Source organism: Pinus tabuliformis, chromosome 4_2 (genome assembly GCF_031772625.1).
Source record: "Pinus tabuliformis cultivar Carrire ecotype Pingquan chromosome 4_2, CPIR1, whole genome shotgun sequence".
NCBI lineage: Eukaryota > Viridiplantae > Streptophyta > Pinopsida > Pinales > Pinaceae > Pinus > Pinus tabuliformis.
In genome coordinates this window covers 691,565,631-691,584,823 of record NC_142304.1, presented here as the reverse complement: position 1 = coordinate 691,584,823, position 19,193 = coordinate 691,565,631, and the positions used below count along the sequence as shown (strand labels likewise).

At 36.7% G+C, this 19,193-nt stretch overlaps 1 protein-coding gene across 2 annotated transcripts in view; it reads right to left on the bottom strand.

Moving 5' to 3' along the window:
* Window positions 1-17,808, bottom strand: part of LOC149171365 (putative glucose-6-phosphate 1-epimerase) — a 47,616-nt gene extending 29,808 nt beyond the window's left edge. Inside the window, exons 1-2 of one of the 2 annotated variants that reach the window (XR_016259017.1) lie at window positions 17,465-17,808; window positions 16,607-16,755 (exon numbers count right to left, since the gene is read on the bottom strand). Coding sequence is in view for 1 of the 2 variants with exons in the window: in XM_089424049.1 (XP_089280175.1) it covers window positions 16,607-16,684 (78 nt within the window). In the remaining variant the exon portion in view is untranslated. The remainder of the gene's footprint in view (window positions 1-16,606; window positions 16,756-17,464) is intronic. The other variant, XM_089424049.1, reaches the window with a different exon arrangement.
* Between the last annotated feature and the right edge of the window lie 1,385 nt (window positions 17,809-19,193).

Sequence of the window (19,193 nt, the reverse complement as noted above, 5' to 3'; positions counted from 1 at the left end):
GGTTTCGAGTGTTTCTATGAGAGTGCAGCCACGAGGCCTGTCCTTTATTATGTTTATTCCAGTTTTCTTGTTTCTTTTTGTGAAAGCCAAACTACAAATCTGTGATTATCAATGAAATCTGAAATCTGGAACTTTAACTGAAAAATTCAAAACATAGAAAAATCCAATTCTGAAACTAACAGGACAGTAACCACAATTAAAGTTTCAACAAATATGAGATTACTGGTAGCAAAATTAAACAATAGTAACAGCAGACAAATACCAGAGACTTCAGTCTGTTCTCTTGGAACTAGACATAGATTGAAGAAGATAAGTCATCTTGGCAGGAAATAGTTTGTTGCTAATATTAATAACCCAAAAAAATGGTACATTGAACAGAATATTCCTGAGTAGATTTCTCCTGACTCCTGAGTAGGTTTGGATTGTAACTCACATAAACTTTATCTTAACATAAAGTCCATTAGCCAACAGAAAATTATAAATGAACCCAAAAAATTATAATGACTCACACAAAATACAAATAGCTAATCACTAAAGAGGGTTATTTCTAAATATCATAGTGTCCCATCCCTTGAATTGATTTTCTCAGAAGTAATAGTATTTCAGTGCCTTCTCATGTAGCATCCTCCAACAACAAATCATCCTACTGAATGAGATATTCCAATGTGCTCTTCTGCAATGACCATATTATTAAATATAAATAATAATAAACAAATAAATAAAATGAAGGATTATAAAATATAAATGAATAAAAACAGTTTTTAAATATAAATAAGGGTAACAGTAAGCAAAGATAAATTTGTGGAAAAATTAAGGAAAACTTAAGATAAAACTAAAAATGCATAATAACAAGTGGATTATGTCCATGGAGTTTTTCATCCATTTTTAGACAAAGGAGCTCTATTTAATGAATGAGGAGAAGGATATGAGATCCTTTTCCATGAGAATTTTGGAAAGCGGGATTTAGGCACTGGCTTAAGTAGTTGATTGAGCCTTTGAGGGCTCAGGGGCTCTCAGTTGTTTGAACTAAAAGGTTGGTTGGGTGGAGAGTCGTCCCCCACACATTGGTTGCAATCCACTGGATCAAAGTAGCACAACAGTTCTAAAATCACAAGTAATCTGGTTTCTTCGTTCCACAAAAAAGTTTCTCACCACGAAAATTTTGGAAAGCAGGGTTTAGGCACCGGCTTAAGTAGTTGATTGAGCCTTTGAGGGCTCAGGGGCTCTCAGTTGTTTGAACTAAAAGGTTGGTTGGGTGGAGAGTCATCCCCCACACATTGGTTGCAATCCACTGGATCAAAGTAGCACAACAGTTCTAAAATCACAAGTAATCTGGTTTCTTCGTTCCACAAAAAAGTTTCTCACCACTCAATGCTCTGCAGCTTATGTACTTATTAATGAAATCTTCTTTACGTTTGTCAATGAATGGTCTAAAATTTTTGTAAGCAATTCTTGTATAAGTATGTTCAAAAGCTCAGGCCATTACATATGGTATCAGAGCTTAAATTTCTACTCTTGGACCTTTGGGTCTCCACATTATCAATAACTAGTAATCATAAATAATTAATCCCATTGACTTGAAAATTTGTATAAAAAGAAAAACTACAATATAATTTTTAAATAAAATATCATTAAAAGGAAAATCTATTAATAAAAATACCCTAAAAGGTTCTATCAAAGAATCTTTTTTAATGAAAATATATAAAAATCACATAAAAGGAATGTTGATATTAGGTTTTTTTCAATGAAAATAAAAATATAATTTACATAGAACTTTTTTAATGAAAATATGTAAGACTTGTATGCAAGGACTGTTAAGATTAGATTTTTTTAATGAAAATAAAATATAAATTATCAATCAAATATCTATGCAAGTCAAACTTTTTATAAATATTAATTCAAATTAGATAGTGATAGCACCAAGATCAAAACTCAAACATTAAAAGCAAAATTCGGACATAACACCATTAATTGCTCAAAAACAAACTTTTATTTAATTATGAAGCTCGAGAGTATCCTTGCTTGCCCACCAAATGCATTACATCTTTATTTCAAGAGATAATTCCTCTCCTATATATTTGGAGCAAGTTGAGAGGAATCCTCTCAAACTTTAGAACTGATCTTAACTATATTCTTTATAAATACAATCAATTTCAATTACATGTTTTTTCTACAATTTTACATAGTCTAGTCTTTTCTAGACATTTCTTAGACTTAGGAAAAATGAAACACATTTTTAGAAATGCAAGATGCTCTTGCATCAAACTCCCGAGGAACAAAATTCTTCATGGACTCCTGTCCATAAATTCTTCATTATCATTGCCTTCACTCAGAAGACCGAAATAATTTGCGTGCATTGGTAAAATAAAGTGTTTTCTTGAGCTCTTTTGATTGAAAATAATGGCACAGCCTGCTAGGGTTTTGTCGAGATGCAATGATGAACTAGGCACTACCGCCTTGCTTGGACTCATCCCTGGTTCCCTTGATTCGGGCAAAGGGTATGCAAGTTCTTATCTGCCATTAGCGATGGCTATGGTCGCTTATGTTTGTCTCGCAGGCGATTCAGTTGTTTTCACAATGCAAAGGGTCCAAGGAGGTCAAAGAAAGAGAGAAGCCCAACCCAGTGGAAGACTCCTTTGCTCTAACTCACTCAAGTCTAGCCCCGAATTTAAAAATGATCCAAGGAGAACAACAGACTGTATCAATGGAGGCCCCACTCTGTTGGTGTGAGTGAGGAAGGAATACCTAACAGGTATACCATTTTTTCCTCTCCCTGCCATAGAATTTTTTCCTCTGCATCATATTTTTTGGGTGATATACACAGTTCTCTCGAACCCTGTGGTTTTGAGGCATACACGGGTGTTATGGCCAGGTTTTCCTCACGCTCAACCCTCTTGTGGCATATTCCCACCTCCTTTGATTGTGTTGGCACATAATAATACACTTCAGATATTTATCAGAAATATCATTGGAAAGTCCTTTGACTCCTTTTCTTTTTGGACCAAAAGTTTAGCCTTTGTCTCTTCTCTAAAGCAATCTATAGAAGATAAATGGGGCATACCTATTATTCTTCAATGTCTGCAATTTGAAGGGAAGGTCCTACAAAATTCCTCCCAACTCAAAGACTACAATATCATAAAAGACTCAACCATCATCCTGAACTCAAGGTTACGTGGGGGGGCTCCTCGTGCCAGAACAGCGAATGGGAGTTCTGTCTCTTTTAAGGAAGCAGTGCAAGGGAAGGCTTCAATCTTAACAGATCAGAGCCAAAATATTTCGGGCCCTTATATAGTAGGTCAAATGGAGTAAGCTCCATCCATGGAGGTCAATAACTCAGAGGTATATTCCCTCTTTTATACTCTACATTCAAAGGCTATTATTTGCAGATTTAATGGCTTCTAAGCAAAACTAGGAGCATTATTTCAGTGGGTGTTCACTTCTTGGACACCCAACTATGCCATTTATTTATGCTTCAAAGGATTCTTCATAGTCTAATTTGATACTCAGAAGGACCTGAACTTTGTTCTAAATGAAGGACCATGGTTATGGGGAAGAATTGGTTTATTTATCACTCCATGGTTCCCTGAGTTTGATGCCACAACAATGGTGGTCTCAACTATGCCAATGTGCATTAGGCTTGCAAACCTCCCTCTTCCTTTTTGGCATCACAAATTTCTCAAGGTCATTGGAAACACTCTTGGAAAATTTTAAAAAATGGACCTAGAAAGAACAGAGAAAAGCCTCTTCACCTTTGCCAAAATTTGTGTGGAGATAGACCTCAACAAAGGGCTACTAGATCACATAACATTGAAAAACAAAAAATTTTCAGTAGTTTCGAGTTTTAGATTATGAGAACACAGCATTCCAATGTCAAGTATGTTTTCAAACAGGACACTTGCAGAACACGTGTCCACAGGCTCGAAGATTTCAAAAAAGAGAACCCAACAGGTCAAAAGGTTGCCAGTTTTCTAGCCTTCACCTTTCAAAAGATGAAAGATAATAAAGAGACCCAACATGTCCAACCAGACACCAAAATGGATGGGGACGACACGGCACAGTCAGGGACCATCGCCCTTCTTTGGAAGGGTTATGAACCTGAAAGTCATCAGGCTACGAATGGGAATGGGGGCACAAAAAGAGCTCATTTCAGAGAGCTCAGATTCAGACAAAGAAGTTTCCAATATAGAAGAAAGTCGAAAATTGGCTTTGGTTGGCAAAAAGTGCAAAAAAGAAAAAGCAAAAAAGAAAAGATAAGTGCTAGTTGCCAAACTTAATTTCTTTCCTCTCTTGTTGTATTGTTGTTTCTCAAAGTTGTTAGTTTCTCTCTCTAGCTCAATGTCATGAGGTGTTTTCTTCTAGAATGCTTACAGCATATGCAAAATGTAATTTTATTTCTCCTATGATGAATAAAATTACACGTCTTTTTCTACGAAACAAAATAAAAAAATAAAGCATTTTCTTCAAATATTTTCCTGCTACATCCCTAGGTTTATTTGCTAAATGTAGACCTAGTTTGCTTCTCAATTGTACTCTAGTGTTTTGATCTGGAAACTTGATTTCTTCTCGAAATTGAGCAAAACATAATAATCTTGTTTGCATAGCTGAAGTCTTTCCATGATTTATTTCTTCAGCTTTTACCTTCAATTTGTTTATGCCTTCTTTAATTTCACCTACACATGAAGCAAACATGATAAAAAAACAATTTGTTCATTAGGCTTCTAAAGCCCATCCTCAGCCATCAAAATCATTGCCATGCATATAACTACCAGGACAACTTGAGCGAAAGTTGTCTTCTTATTCTTTTGTCCTTCCTTCTTTTCTGCACACATCCTTTATATACAAAGCTCACTTAATAGCTACACCAAGCAACATGACACCTAGACCAAAGAGGTCGAGCACACTCATAAATATTGCTCTACTTTGCACACTATTACAATAGCTCTACTTCGCATGCTCTTAAAATAGACAGTTCATCCTCCAAGTGGGCTCTGTTTTTTTTGGTCTCTCTCCCTAGTTCTCAACAGTGGTGTCAGCAACAAACCACAAAATGTCCATACACCATCGATCTTAGGCATTCTAACAATGGCAATGCCCGTACTCCATTGCATCAGCTTTTACACAGCACCTAACAATAACATATTTTATCTACAATGTTGTTGACAAATTTTCACAGAAGCTTTCTTAAAAAAAAAATCTCCTATGCTCGGATACCAAAATGATAACACCAAGACCAACTCAAACATTAAAAGGCAAAATTCAAACATAAAACCACTAATTACTCAAAAACAATTTTTTTATTTAATTATGAAGCTTGGGACTTTCGTTGCCTGCCCAGAAAATACATTACATCCCTATTTATTCTTGGGTAAGGAAAGATCTCGATTTCTCAAGAGATAATAACTCTCCTATAAATTTAGAGGAAGTTGAAAGGAATCCTCTCAAACTTAGGAAATGTTACCGCTCAAACTAGCAGGGGTCCATGGAGGGTATCCTATAGAGAAAATACTAGGTCGAGGGGCAACAATGGAGCGATAGCCCACTGTCACCTCAGCTAAGGCTCCCTGCTCTTTACAAACTTTCACCGATGGGAGGAGACCTGATATAGGGGAAATCACTAGGAAGGATGGATCTATGAATGGATAGAGAGTGATTCCTAAGGCCTACTAACAAGAGGGGCTCAATTAGATAGCTTATTTGCTTCAAAAGCAAGGTGATAGGCTCTCTAGGAAGGGCTAAGAGGATTCTTGAGCCTAGGTTTGGAGGATATTCCTTAACAAGGGGCTTCCTAGACCTAAGGATCCTTATGGATAAGAGGCTTCTATGTAATCCTTGTGGAAATGAAGTTACAAAGTTGCAGGACCACACAGAGCCAAGTGGACACAAAACTAGGTCAAGGGTATGGAGTTGATCAACCAATGAGGGCTTGACCTAATTAGGGTAGGAAATAGGATCAAAGGACTAATTTTCTTTCGAGATTTGAATGCAATGATCCCAATGAGGATGCTAACCCAAGTCAATCTAGGGTAAGAATTGGTCATGTGGCTAGGGCTTGTTGTATCTCGAGATTCCACCATCGGATTTGCTTCGAAGTTGGAGGACCTCTAGACAAAATGCCAGTGCAGTGGTGGACCAAAAATCAAGGTGATTGGATGACTAAAAGGGAATTTGATTGATGCCCTATGTGACCTATTAGAGTTAGGCCTAGAAAGAGAAGGAGAAGGCGAGAAAAATAATTGTTTAAGTGACCATCAGTGGTTGGATCAGTGCCTTGTCTTTGGGAGAGATGGAGTCAAGGTGAGTTTGTGATTTGGAGAGAATTAACCCAATCAAGGAGGCCTCTAGGCAACTTTGCACGGCAATTAGAGCATGAGAGTAGCTACCCGAGGACTTTACACTTCGATGTGCAATGTTTGATGACTTATCAAGGCATATTCAATAAAAATAACCTCTATGAACATTCACCCATTCATACATGACACATGCAATGTATGCAACGCTTCAATAGATCAAAAACTCCACCATTTCGCATATAGTAGTAAATTTCAGATCTAGATAGCGAAAAACCCAGCAATATTCATGTGATATGATAAATACACAAATAAACATGAAAAAGAAATCACTTACATGTACAATGAGTATATCCAATCATCAAATCATGACAAAAATGAAGCTCCAAGACCAAGAGAAATAGTAAATTCATCCATCAAACCAAACTCGTCCTCCAAAGGGAACGTGAAATTCTCGAAGTAGCTACTAATTCCAAATCCAAGTGATGATGATATAAATGAATCACCCCTCATCAATTTATATGGATTCTAAAGAGTTTGATTTGCCTAATTAGGCCTAATTAATCCCCAAATAATAAAATAATAACATCCCTTGGTGACAAGCCCACCAAGATAGTTCAATAACATAAAAATAAACCTCTCAAGAGGGCAGAATGATCAACATAATGGGTTTTTGGTCCATTGAGAAGGTCTAATGAAGTCCAAAGTGTGTCAAAGTGAAAGAATGGACTCCAAACATAGTGGACAAGGAGTTGGCCCATTGTTTTCCAAACAAGTCACTGTGGTGCTCCCATGTTATATACCTAGGGGGAATAATATGGGGTACCAAGGGAGGTACCCAAGGTAATAATGTAATAATGGGATGGGCCATAGTAATAAATAAAGTGGTTAACCCATATCATGTAAGGGACCACAAGTAGTTAATAATAATGTAATGGCCCCATGGTATTAGTTGATGGTATGAGGGAACCATGGTAATGACCCATGGTATTGTATGTATGAGGCCTATATAGAGGCTAGAGACTCCACATGGAGAGAGTGAAGGATTATTGTATGAACAGGCATATGGCTTGTGAAGTGTTCTCCTTCCTTAAGGAGTGAATGTATGGTGTTGCCCTACCTTAAGGGTTTGATATCAATAAAGAATCATTTCATATTATTTCTGGGTTTATTTGCATTGTTTTACATTTTCATATCGGATCTATAATATTCTGGGTTAGAGCTATAACAAGTGGTATCGGAGCTATAACAAGTGGTATGAGAGCTATAACATCCCAAGTGGGTGTGGGGGCACAAGGAGATCCTCATGGGTCTCCAAGTGGATCAATAATGCCTATAAACCATCTATAAGGGCTAGGATGATGACATAAGCCCTCCCTTTGTCTCCTGCAGTGAGACACATCCACATCTGAACCCTGGAACCTCTGGCAAGTGTGTGGTACAAGTGTGAATCCGGATGGGCATGGTGATCCAGGTGCATCATCCTCATCCAAACGATGGAACACGAGCAGTCACTAAATGTGTTAGGGATCCATGAAGTAATCTTTGCTATGGTGGAGGCCCATGGCTCTCAACACTCACCCTACAAGTGCCAATGTGGCCCTCTAGAAGGCTTGGACCCCGTATAGGCAAACCAAACCCCAAATGATGACCCACCTACAATCTTGCATAAGATCCAATGCGTCCCCTTGCCCTCCAAAACAACAAATCATTAGAATAATCAAGTAAAAAATCTTACAAACCATGGAATCAATGGGGCACTTCATGGTGGCATGCCCTTCCATAGTGGGCTTTGGCATGTACAAGTGTCTCCAAGCTTAATAAGGGGGGTAACCAAGAACCCTTATTAGGTGGTTTCAACCTTTAAAGGGGGTGACCTGCCCATGGTACATCCATCAAGTGGTAGGTGGCGAGTGATATAGTGATGGAACCGAATGGGGATCAGGGGAAGGATCCAAGCCACATGTCATGGTACAAGGGTAGTTATAATGAGGGAAGCCCACACTTGGGCATATGAGTGTAGGAGGGAACAAATTGTGGTACATGAGTTACCTCGACCTTTATTTTTCCACCCTTCTTCATATGCCTTTTGCCTTTGATTGACGTTTCTTCATAACTACTCGAGGCTCCAAGGGATAAGAGCATGATGTGTAGGATATAGCAAGAGGTGCCCCCTTTTAAGGTGGGGCATTTCATTACCACCAGGGGTTGGGACAATTATGGGTTCCTTAATGTGGAGGGGGCTCATCTAGGGCCGATAAATAAAGAGTAGAGCTCATGTTTGGCTTTTGCCCATGTATTAAATTTGTATGTCTCAGCCATCTTTTGCATTTTGAGGTACATTTCCTCTCGAGAGTGGCCAAATTATGCTTTTTCTTTCCTTTTTAGCTGCATCAACCTTTGGGGCATCGTTCCAGGCACAAACCAAAGTGTGGACAAGGGGAGGCAGAGGCTAACCCTATGTGGACCCAGTGGACATATGTGGACCCAGATGGGAAAAATGATGAATGGGATTAGAATGAGCAGAAGGGAGTGATGTATATGGTGTCGAGAAGCGGGACCACACAACCAAAATCAAGATTTCCCATGTAGTGCCAACCCTAAAGCTAATGGCCAGTAAAGGAGATCCCACAAGACTAAGATACAAGGGTAACCAAATCAAGCAGAGGAGACAAGAGTACAAACCTAGCCCACTCTTTTCGTCGAATCCCCCCACCAATGCATGCCCAAAAGTGTCCATGATAAGTAAGGAAAATTATTCAACTATACCAATGTAAAGCCATAACTTTGGGGTCGAGAAGTCCACCTTCAAACATACAATCATAAAGGATGGGCGAGGGACCACATGGCTGGCTCAGACGGTCGAGATAATGTCACATTGAGCTATCTGGTGGCTACAAGGGGCTTAACGCTGCCGGCCGAGGACCATTTGGGAGAAAAAAAATCTCCTATGCATACTACCCACAGGTAGTGGTAACAAGAACCTATCTTAACAATATTCTAATCAAATACAATCAATTTTGATTACATATTTTTCTAGAATTTTACATAATATAGTATTTTCTAGACACTTCTCAGACTTAGGAAAAATTAAACACATTTATTTTTAACAATGCAAGATGCTCCTACATCAGATAGGAAAGCACAAATGAAATGGTGTTGTGCATGTTGACCATGCATGCCCACCAATTGTTTTTTTAGGTCCTTTAAATTGTTTAAAGGGAGATCTGAATCCTACCCAAGTGCTCACTTATTTTTGCATGTTGTTTTAATTAAATTTAAATGATAATAATTAGTAGTAGTATGATCTTTACAAAAAGCAAAACTAATAATTTCATTTTACAACCCTTATAATAGCGTAGATAAGTTTCCCTTCCCCGCAACCTTGGAAATGAAGCTTCTCCGTGATTTGGCTAGCAACCGTCCCTACATTATTTACCACGATGTTGAATTCAACTAAAACCATTGTTTCATACCACACCAAGGGGTATAGCATTGTCATTCCCGCATACGCATGGAGTCACTCTAAGAGCATGCAAACAATAACTTATCAAATTTGGTTACATGTTCAAAACTTCAAAGTTAACTTCGAAAAGAAGATCCTTGAAGGGGGATATGCAATGACCCATATTATTAAATAATAATAAAAATAAATATATAAATAAATAAATAAAGTGAAGGATAAAAATAAATAATTAAAAACAACTATTTTTAAATAAAAATAAGGATAAAAATAAGCAAAGATAAATTTTAAAAAAAAAAACTAAATTAAGAAAAGGTAAGATAAAACTAAAAATGTATGATGATAAGTGGATTGTGTGCACGGAGTTTTTCATCCATTTTTAGACAAAGGAATTCTATTTAATGGATGAGGAGTAGGATAACAAATATTTTTTCAAAGAGAATTTTGGAAACCAAAGTTTAGGCATTGGCTAAGGTGGTTGACTGAGTGTTCAAAGGCTCTCAATTGTTTGAATCGAGGGATTAGTTGGGTAGAGAATCATCTCCCACACGTTGGTTGCAATCAACTGGATCAAAGTAGCACATCAGTTCTAAAATCACAAATTGGTTTCATCATTCCACATGTAAGTTTCTCACAACTCATTGCTCTGCAGATTATGTACTTGTTAATGAAATATTCTTCATGTTTGTCAATTAATGGTCTTGAATTTTCTATAGGCAATTTTTGTAAAAGTATGTTTTAATTTTTGTAAGTATTTTTGTATAAATATATATAAGTATGTTATAAATAATTTTTTAAGTATGTTTTGGCACATTTTGGCAACCCGAGAGAAGAAAATGAAGAGAGGCTAGGGGAGGCAATATATTTCTGCATAAATCAACAATGATAACAAGGTCTACCATGTTGAAGTTGTATTGTCTAATAATGGCAATAATAGGGGAACTAGGTTCCTTTATTCCCTTATGGTCACCCCTTGCTATTTAATGGTTTTTTTTAAGAAACCCTACTGTAATGTGGCTTCTACCAACCTCCAAAGAAGCCTATACTTGTTGGATGGCCTCTACAAGAGTAGCAAGTTTGAAGGATTTGACACATACCGTAGTAGACTCTCTTAAACCATCTATATACACGAAAATTGCACACCAAGGAGAAATAAATTCAACATCTAAGCTAGATTATCAAAGCTCTTTGGAGTAGTAGGCAATAGTCCCTTCCCGCCTCATATTTTTTAAGCATGAGAACTAATCGTCTTCTTAGGTATAAGCCTCAAATTTGTGATAAAAACAATCCCAAATTCATCCCAACTAGTTATTTCATGTTAATCACCTTCATCTCATTCATGTTCCTTCATTTGTCTCTAATCAAATGCAATCCCTTTCAATTGTAAGGTGGAAAAGAGGATCTTTTGATAATCATCTATAGGATTTAATAAAAAGAAACATGATAGCTTTCCTATCCAAGTCCTTCGTTTCGTCTCTTTGTTGAAACTTGACCCCATCAAACTCAAGAATGGTAATTCTCTCAAGTAGCAACTAATTAATATGATTTCTTTATCAATTATCTCGAATGTCATGATTACTATAGTTGGCCCTCCTCCAATTTACATTCCTTGCAAAACAGTTCTAATTATTATCATGTTGATTTATTGTACAGTTCATGAAAACATGGCTTGAATTATTTTTCCACGTTGTGTCCCTATATTCCATCCAAGGGAATCTTGGAGCTTCTTCCACTAATAGTACAATTTATGACTTCAAATTATGTTCCTCATAAGTCTAAGAATGAAGCCGATGTTGTTGTTCACACTTGAGGCCAATAAAATGGCTATAACACCACTGTAGAAAACAACTCTAATACCACTATTATGAATCAAACTAGAATCCTTCTATTATAACTAAGATCCAAAATTTGAAATGTGGAAACAAATATAAAAAATCTAAAACCTAAAAAAAATCCAACATGAAACTAATAGGGCACACCCACAGGGCGTAGAATAGATGGCGATGGGTTGTACTGTTAAGTCACTCTGTGATGTGAAGGTCACTGGTTCGAAACTTCGTGGGCAAAAATCCAGTCATGTTAAGGGCTGGTGTGGCCCAGGCCGGGTGCAATCCCCGGGTGATTTTGTCGGCTTAGATGCCACTGGGTCGTGATTTCTCAAGCCACCAATCAAGCCTGATGTAAACTCTAATGAACTCAAACCACTTGACAAACAAACAAAAAAAACAAGGCACTAACAAAGGTAAAATTTCAACACATTTAAGAATACTAACAATGAGTTAAATAATCATAACAATAGCCAAATGCCTACAAATTCATACAAAACCCTCAGAACTAAACATAGATTGAAGAATGGAAATAGATATTACCAAAAGCAAGATTTTAGTTGAAGATCATATAACCTAGGAAATAAGTTTATTTGACTAAAACATTCCTAACGTGTGGATGCCACCCAATGTTTTAGAAACCAATTGAACTAAAACTTGAACAAGTCAATTTGACCGATTCACCCTTTAGGGATCATGATCCAATTTAGTTGATTCTACTAATTCGATCAATTGATTCAATTGGTTCAAACACTCAATTTTTATTTATTGAAAAATTTTGGAATTTGTAATATTTTTCTTTTGTAGAGAACCAATTCATAAATTGAGTCATCAACCAATTATGATCCAAGTTTGATCCAACCTCAGACCATTCCAAGTGCACATCCAACTTTTAAAACATTGATGCCAACTTAAGCCAAATATTTAATATTCTTAAGAAGGTGTGGATTCCAATTATGCCAAATCCAGGACAAAATGGTCATTCCTCTTCGCCCCAAATAGTCTCTTCCAAACAACCCACAATAATGCACTTTACAAAAAGACAAGTGCTCTAATGCCTAGGAGCCATTTTATAGCTAGCGATCCCACTTAAGCTTCTTTGTCATGCTAGATTCATTTAAGACTGTCAACTTACACAAAGTCCATTAATTAACAAAAAATTATAAATGAACCTATAGAATTCGAATGACCTGCATAAAGTACAATGACCAACTTTGTGATCATTTCTAGGACATTAATAAAATCAGCTTATCGTATCTAAAAACATTGGAACACTTTTCACTGAGTGGGGAAGGTTCATAACCAACAACTAAATCGCACAAATCTCTTTCTGTTAGGAAAGGATCAATCCATAGATCCAGTCATGGAAATTCTTCCGATCAAGTTTCATATAAAAGAAAGGTTTCAAGTTCATAGCTATTATGTTATAAAAGAATAATAGCTTCTAAAAAACAAGCAACGAAGTGCCACCAAACATATGTGAATGAAAAAACTAATAGCAACAATAGAAAATTCACAAATTTTTAGTCCAAGGAAATAAATGTCACTGAAACCAAACTTCAAATGTGGGATTAAGGTTGTTTGAATTCTTTCATCAAGCAACCTTAAGGAGAGCACCAAGAGACCTTATTTAGCCCCCTCTTTAACCAACATAAAGTCATCAATGTAACCATAATAAGATCCAACTCAAAGAATAAAGTATAGTCCCTAACATGTGGTGAACCTTTGACCTCCTATCAAGAGAAGTAAACACCTAACCAATAGACCACAAGTAGTTTTGTAGGAGTAATGAAGCTAAGAATATTTGCACACTTGATCTCTATGCCACCAAACAAAATAATATAACGTGGGGTTGCAGTGCCTTTTCTCTTCACATGACCTTAGTCTAAAATGAAATCTAAAGCACATTCAAATCCAATTAAAGTGGCTCAAACTTTAGAAAATGAATAAAATGTCTTTACAACTACAACTCTCTCCTCACTCCACTACCCATTCTTCAATTTACATTTGTTTTTGAACCAACACGGGTTGATCTATAGCTCTCTTCCGGTTCCCACAAAAAGTTGCTCAACAGAAGGTGTCAAGACTTAAAACACCCTCTAAAGAACTGCTACACAACACATTGTTGTCTAAATACACTTCCTTAAGGCATAACTATCCAATCTCAATGTCCACCCTAAGCTTTTTTCATTACAACGAACACAACTCTTGATGTCTCTTACGTAATAGATCACATCCTTAGGAAATAATAAAGATGGGAAAAACAACAGCATCCCTCAAACACAATTGTTGAGTTCCATGAGTGCCAATTACAAAAAGACTCAACTACTCGACCACACAACAACATGGATTAGCATGGTGTACTGCATTCAGTGAAACCCAAGCTTCACAAAAAACCCATGAGCTTCACACACGCAACCATCCTTCCACATGCAACAATGGAAATGCATCCTCCAACAACTTCTTATTCCATGGACTGCAATTGTGCCTTCATAGGAACATGACATTTTAAACACTAGAAATACACTTACAAACCAAAAGACCAAAGCCCAAGGCTAGAACACCATGTTAGAAATGCATGATGATACAATAAACTAAACAATAAGCTACAAATGAGTCAAACAAAAAACATATGGTAGGAAAGTGATCAGAACCCAATAAGAAATTAGATCATATACACTTTTTTGATAGTAAATATGAGATATAGAAGAGGGGAGACTCTCCCACATGTATACAAATCATCACATGGATTGGCCATTAGAAAAGTCAATTATGACAACAACAAGGTAAGGGCATATTTATGAGTAAACCCATAAAATAATCAAAAAATAACAATGTGAACCCACGTCATAACTTTTTAGGTCCACAATGAATAGATAATCTCACAACTAAACATTAAAATGATCAAATATCCAGGAAAGTTATGTCATTGGATCTTCTCTCCCTCCTCCCTGAAAGAAGAGGTCCATAAGTTTCAACACTAAGACCAAAACGTTGTGGCTCAAATTTTAAGATTGTACAACCAATACAATTATGAACATTGTGTCATGTCCCACACAATTTTTCGATTGAAGATAAGGCTTGGATTCATATTCAAAAGGAATGCTTCAAAGAACAACATGTAAATTGTACCCATTATAATATCGTCCAAACTCCATACACCATCATAAAGCAATGTGGCAACAATGCTTTCAAGCTTGATTTTCCACCATACTTGAGTCTACATCCAACTTTCAATGTGGAGCTTTCACAATTTCATAGTCCTCTCCTTGAGTAGTCTAGACTCTATTGCGCAACCTAAGCCTCCAATTGGCATTGAACTTGAGTTTAGCACAACAACAAAGTGAGACTAGATTATTAATAGGACTACCCAACACACAAGGAACAAAGCCATTCTACTTTATCAAATTGCTAAAGTAGACCAATTCCCTGCACATTCAAGCTACTTCATGATTGATGAAGTGCACTAGAAGTTTGCTCACTTGCTCTATAATGCAACGAACATCAATTCTTCTTTGGGACTTCTCAATGCATTCATGATTCATGACCATTACAACCAAGGGGTGGTTCTGATCCTAGCACGCTTTTAGTAGTCATACGGTAGCATCAAGGTCAATTTTGCGCAAGCACCTTGGCAGCAACCTCAACTTTAGTGCTAGCATTACATTCCTTGTGCAACAACAACAATAACTCAACTCGCCAAATCAACTCCAATGCAATTTCATTGTCCCTCGTGGAAACAAATATGGGTGATCAAATTTGATTAGGTCAACCATGGACCCACACCAAAGCCCAAAGCAATAATCAAAATGGACCAAGTTAGTGCCCAGAAATTAGAATGACTGACCTATTTTCAAGGAATGAAGTGGAAATCTACTCTGTGCATTGCACCCAAGCCTAACCATTTGGATTCCCCTTGGATGAATCAAATATTAGTAATCAGATCTATTTAGTACAAATATCTATCACATTGTCATTTAAAATGCCTTAAAGAGTGCATAGGTTCAGCACAACTGGCTCATAAATCCTTCCTTCACAGGAATATTGCACAACAGAGTTATCCGTGCAATTAAAAGTTGCAACTCAAATTTGTACTTCATTATAATGTCAAAAGTTTGTGCAAATTTGGGAAAAAAATATCTCTTGCCTTTGCATGGATGTTCGTGGCATGCTCTTTAATTCCGGCTCACAAATCAAATCTTTGGTTCAATACTATGCATATTCTTACACTCAATCATGCTGCAGTTATGTGCAACATTACTTGTTTACATGATGTTCAACTACCCTTTGCTGTAACAAATTGCTTGCTAAGTAATAAATGCGAGATACTTGATATGATTGGCCTGCTACAACTTTCAAATGCAAGAAACGCTGACAACATAGTACAGACCAAATAAAAAAGAAGTTTGACAAATAATAATATATGCATTAAAAGTTGTTATGAAATTCGATTCGACAATTTCTTTCACTTTGCAAAATCTGCAGTTTACACGTAGATAACACTCACATACTTCTATGTCCATGTTTTTATCTTGATCATGTTATATTTTGCTTTATGCTTTTGGGTAGCTTCGGAAACCCCTACATATTGGTAACACTGAGTGTACTTTCTAGTCCCATTGACCTTTCTTTTGGTTTTTGGTCATTTGTTGGGCATTAAAATAAATTATCTTATCTTAAATTAAATTGTACACTTGGGTAACAGAGAGGACTGCAAATATTGACAGACAGCTATGTCTTTTTAATCGTACCTGGTTCGTACCAATATGGTTCAGTATAGTCAATGTCTTGCATGCAAGCCAACATGTGTCCCAATAGTCTTACATATTATCAAAAAAATTATGAATTCAATCACGACAGAATACCATGGGCTGGCAGTATATAAACCTCGACTAAACTGGTATAATATAGCAAGCTCAAGTTACCATAATTTTTCAGCATAAACTCAGACATTAAATTACTAAAAGATAATTCACACTAAACCAATCCGCTTAAAAGGCTCTGCTAACAAGTAGAAATAAGATGCTCACCTGAACAGAGGATCCCCGAGGTTCCGTCAATTTTACCCTCTCCAGTCCACTGGAATCCTTGACAAGATCGACCAACATTTTGTCCCTCCTTGGGAAAGGGACTTTCAACTTGAACCCCGTGGTAGCTATGGTTGCGAGAGTACTTCAAACTAACAAACATTAAAAAGGCTATGTTAGAGACCACAGCACAAAAACTTCCATGCAAAGCTTCCAAGTAGAAAAAAGATATCAGAAAATAAGACGCCATGACAGGCTGAGCAAAACATGGCCGTCGCAAACCCTAGAAACCCTCAGTGCACAACACGCGAATTGAAACTCAACACAATTGAGCTTAAATTAAGCGAGAAAAAATATATTAATAACGAATGAAAAACACGAAAATAAATGAATATAAATAAACCCGAAGAAGCATAAACTTACCTCCATTTTTCCGCATTTACCGGAAATTTAGCCAAATGTTAAATAGAAAAGACAAATCTTCTGGGCAAATTACGTCCAAACTAGTAGGAAACTCTTAAGATATCCATTATTTTGACAGAATAATGGGACAAGACCAAAATTATCCAATATTAACCGTATCTCTCTAGCGGACAATATTATAGCCGAACTTCGACCAAAGTGCCTTAAAACTTCAGCATAGTTATTATTGTGGTAGAAACAACGAAGTTTGCAGAAAATAAAAATTCTCTCCAGCTTTCGTCGAACATTGTCTCCAGTTAGGACAAATTGAATTCTCCAAACAAACAAAAAATAAAAAATAAAATCCAAAGCTTAGCAGTGTTCGGCTCAAGAGACCTCAAAATGAACGTTATTCAGCTCCAAACAAACAATATCCTGCTTTGAAGCCTTAAAACAAACCTTGAGCAGCTGAAGTTCTTGGATTGCAGTGACGCTCCTCGAGTTTCGACCGCGAAACCCCGATTTTTTTCCCTAGGAGTCAAATCGGCACCAAATTCGACCCGAGTTGCGAGGAGAAAACCGGCGAAAGCACCTGAACGCCGTATCGATCCTCCCGAGGTGAACTGGACGATTTCTGGTGCAAAACTAGAGGATCGATCGGCGGATTTACATAGGAACAAAAGCTTGCGCAGGCTCCCGCAATACAGATTCCGAAAAAGGTAAAGAAACTGAAACGGAACGTGACAGGACGGAACGGGGAGGGGAAACCCGGGCCCCGCCCTGCCGCCCTTCTGCACCGAGAATTTGAAAAAGATAATAAATTTCGAAAAAAATGAAATGGTAAAGGGATGGTATTTTGGATGGATGCGGGACTTTCGCCTCCTGTTCTCGAATATTCGTTTTTGTGTAATAAATTAAATATATTATCTAAGTAATTATTTTGATTAAAGTGACAAAGTGGGAGACTTAATTCGTATAAAGCGCAGCCGAGGAGAGAGAAAGATAAAGAGAAAGGATAAAGGAAGGTCGGAAAAAGTAAGATATTCTTCGTGATGTGAACACGCAGGTCAACATTTAACTTATTATACCTTATCCTAAAAAGATATTCTATTTTGATTTGCTAATGCATAAAGATAATGAAATTTGATTGTGAAAATCTAGCTTTCAGTGAAGAGTTTGTGTCAAGACCACTGATTTTAAGGTGGATTCAAAGTTCAAGGTCTTTTTGAGAAAAAACAACAAACCTAAAGGTTGGAGAAAGGTTGGAGTCACTATCACACATGTGAAAGGATAATTTTATGAAACATAGGGTGTAGTTGGATTTAATTTTTAAAAAAGATGTATTATACTTAAATCGAATTATTGATATGGATATCAATTTTTCCATTAGGATAGGTGAGATATTGAATCAATCATGTCAAAGGACTTAACTCTTTGTATGCAAGTTATTGTGATTGAAAACTCTTATGGATATCAATTTCTCCATTTAGAATAGGTAAGATATTGAACCAATCATGTCAAAGGAGTTAACTCCTTGTATGCAAGTTATTGTGATTGATAACTCCTTAAAGACATAGCATGAATCAGACAACAATAAGTCAAAATGGGAAACAAGCCCTCCATCTATCAAAGGAAGTAAGATAATTGGTTTTACTAGAGTCCCCACTCACATGGAACCAATCTATTGAGTGGACTAAAATAAAAGCAAGGGAGAGAAGACATTCTCTTGGATCCTTTGTTAAAGAAGCAAAAAAATAGTAAAACTATAGAGATCATCAAGTAGTGAAATCGAATACATATCTTTAAAATTTGCCAAGATAGCAAATCAAAACATGGACTTCATTGATCATAAATTGTTATTAGATATTTTGACTCAAGTACACGGCTAATATAGAACCTAAATGCATGCATGCTCATAAAAATAAAAACTCTCATGCTCATAAAAAATAAAAACTCTCCAAAAAAAATTTGGATAAAACAAACAAAAGTTTCCTTACATTCCAACCTTTGATGATCAATCCATGGTGCCTAAGAAACCGAGGAAGACAACCACAAACTTGAAAAAAATTGAGGTTATGTTGAAGCATTTGATATCAAACATATGTAGATAAAATATTACTAGAGTGTAGATGATGCCAAGCCTGCATGAACTAGTACAACAAATCGATGATGAATCCCTGATGCCTAA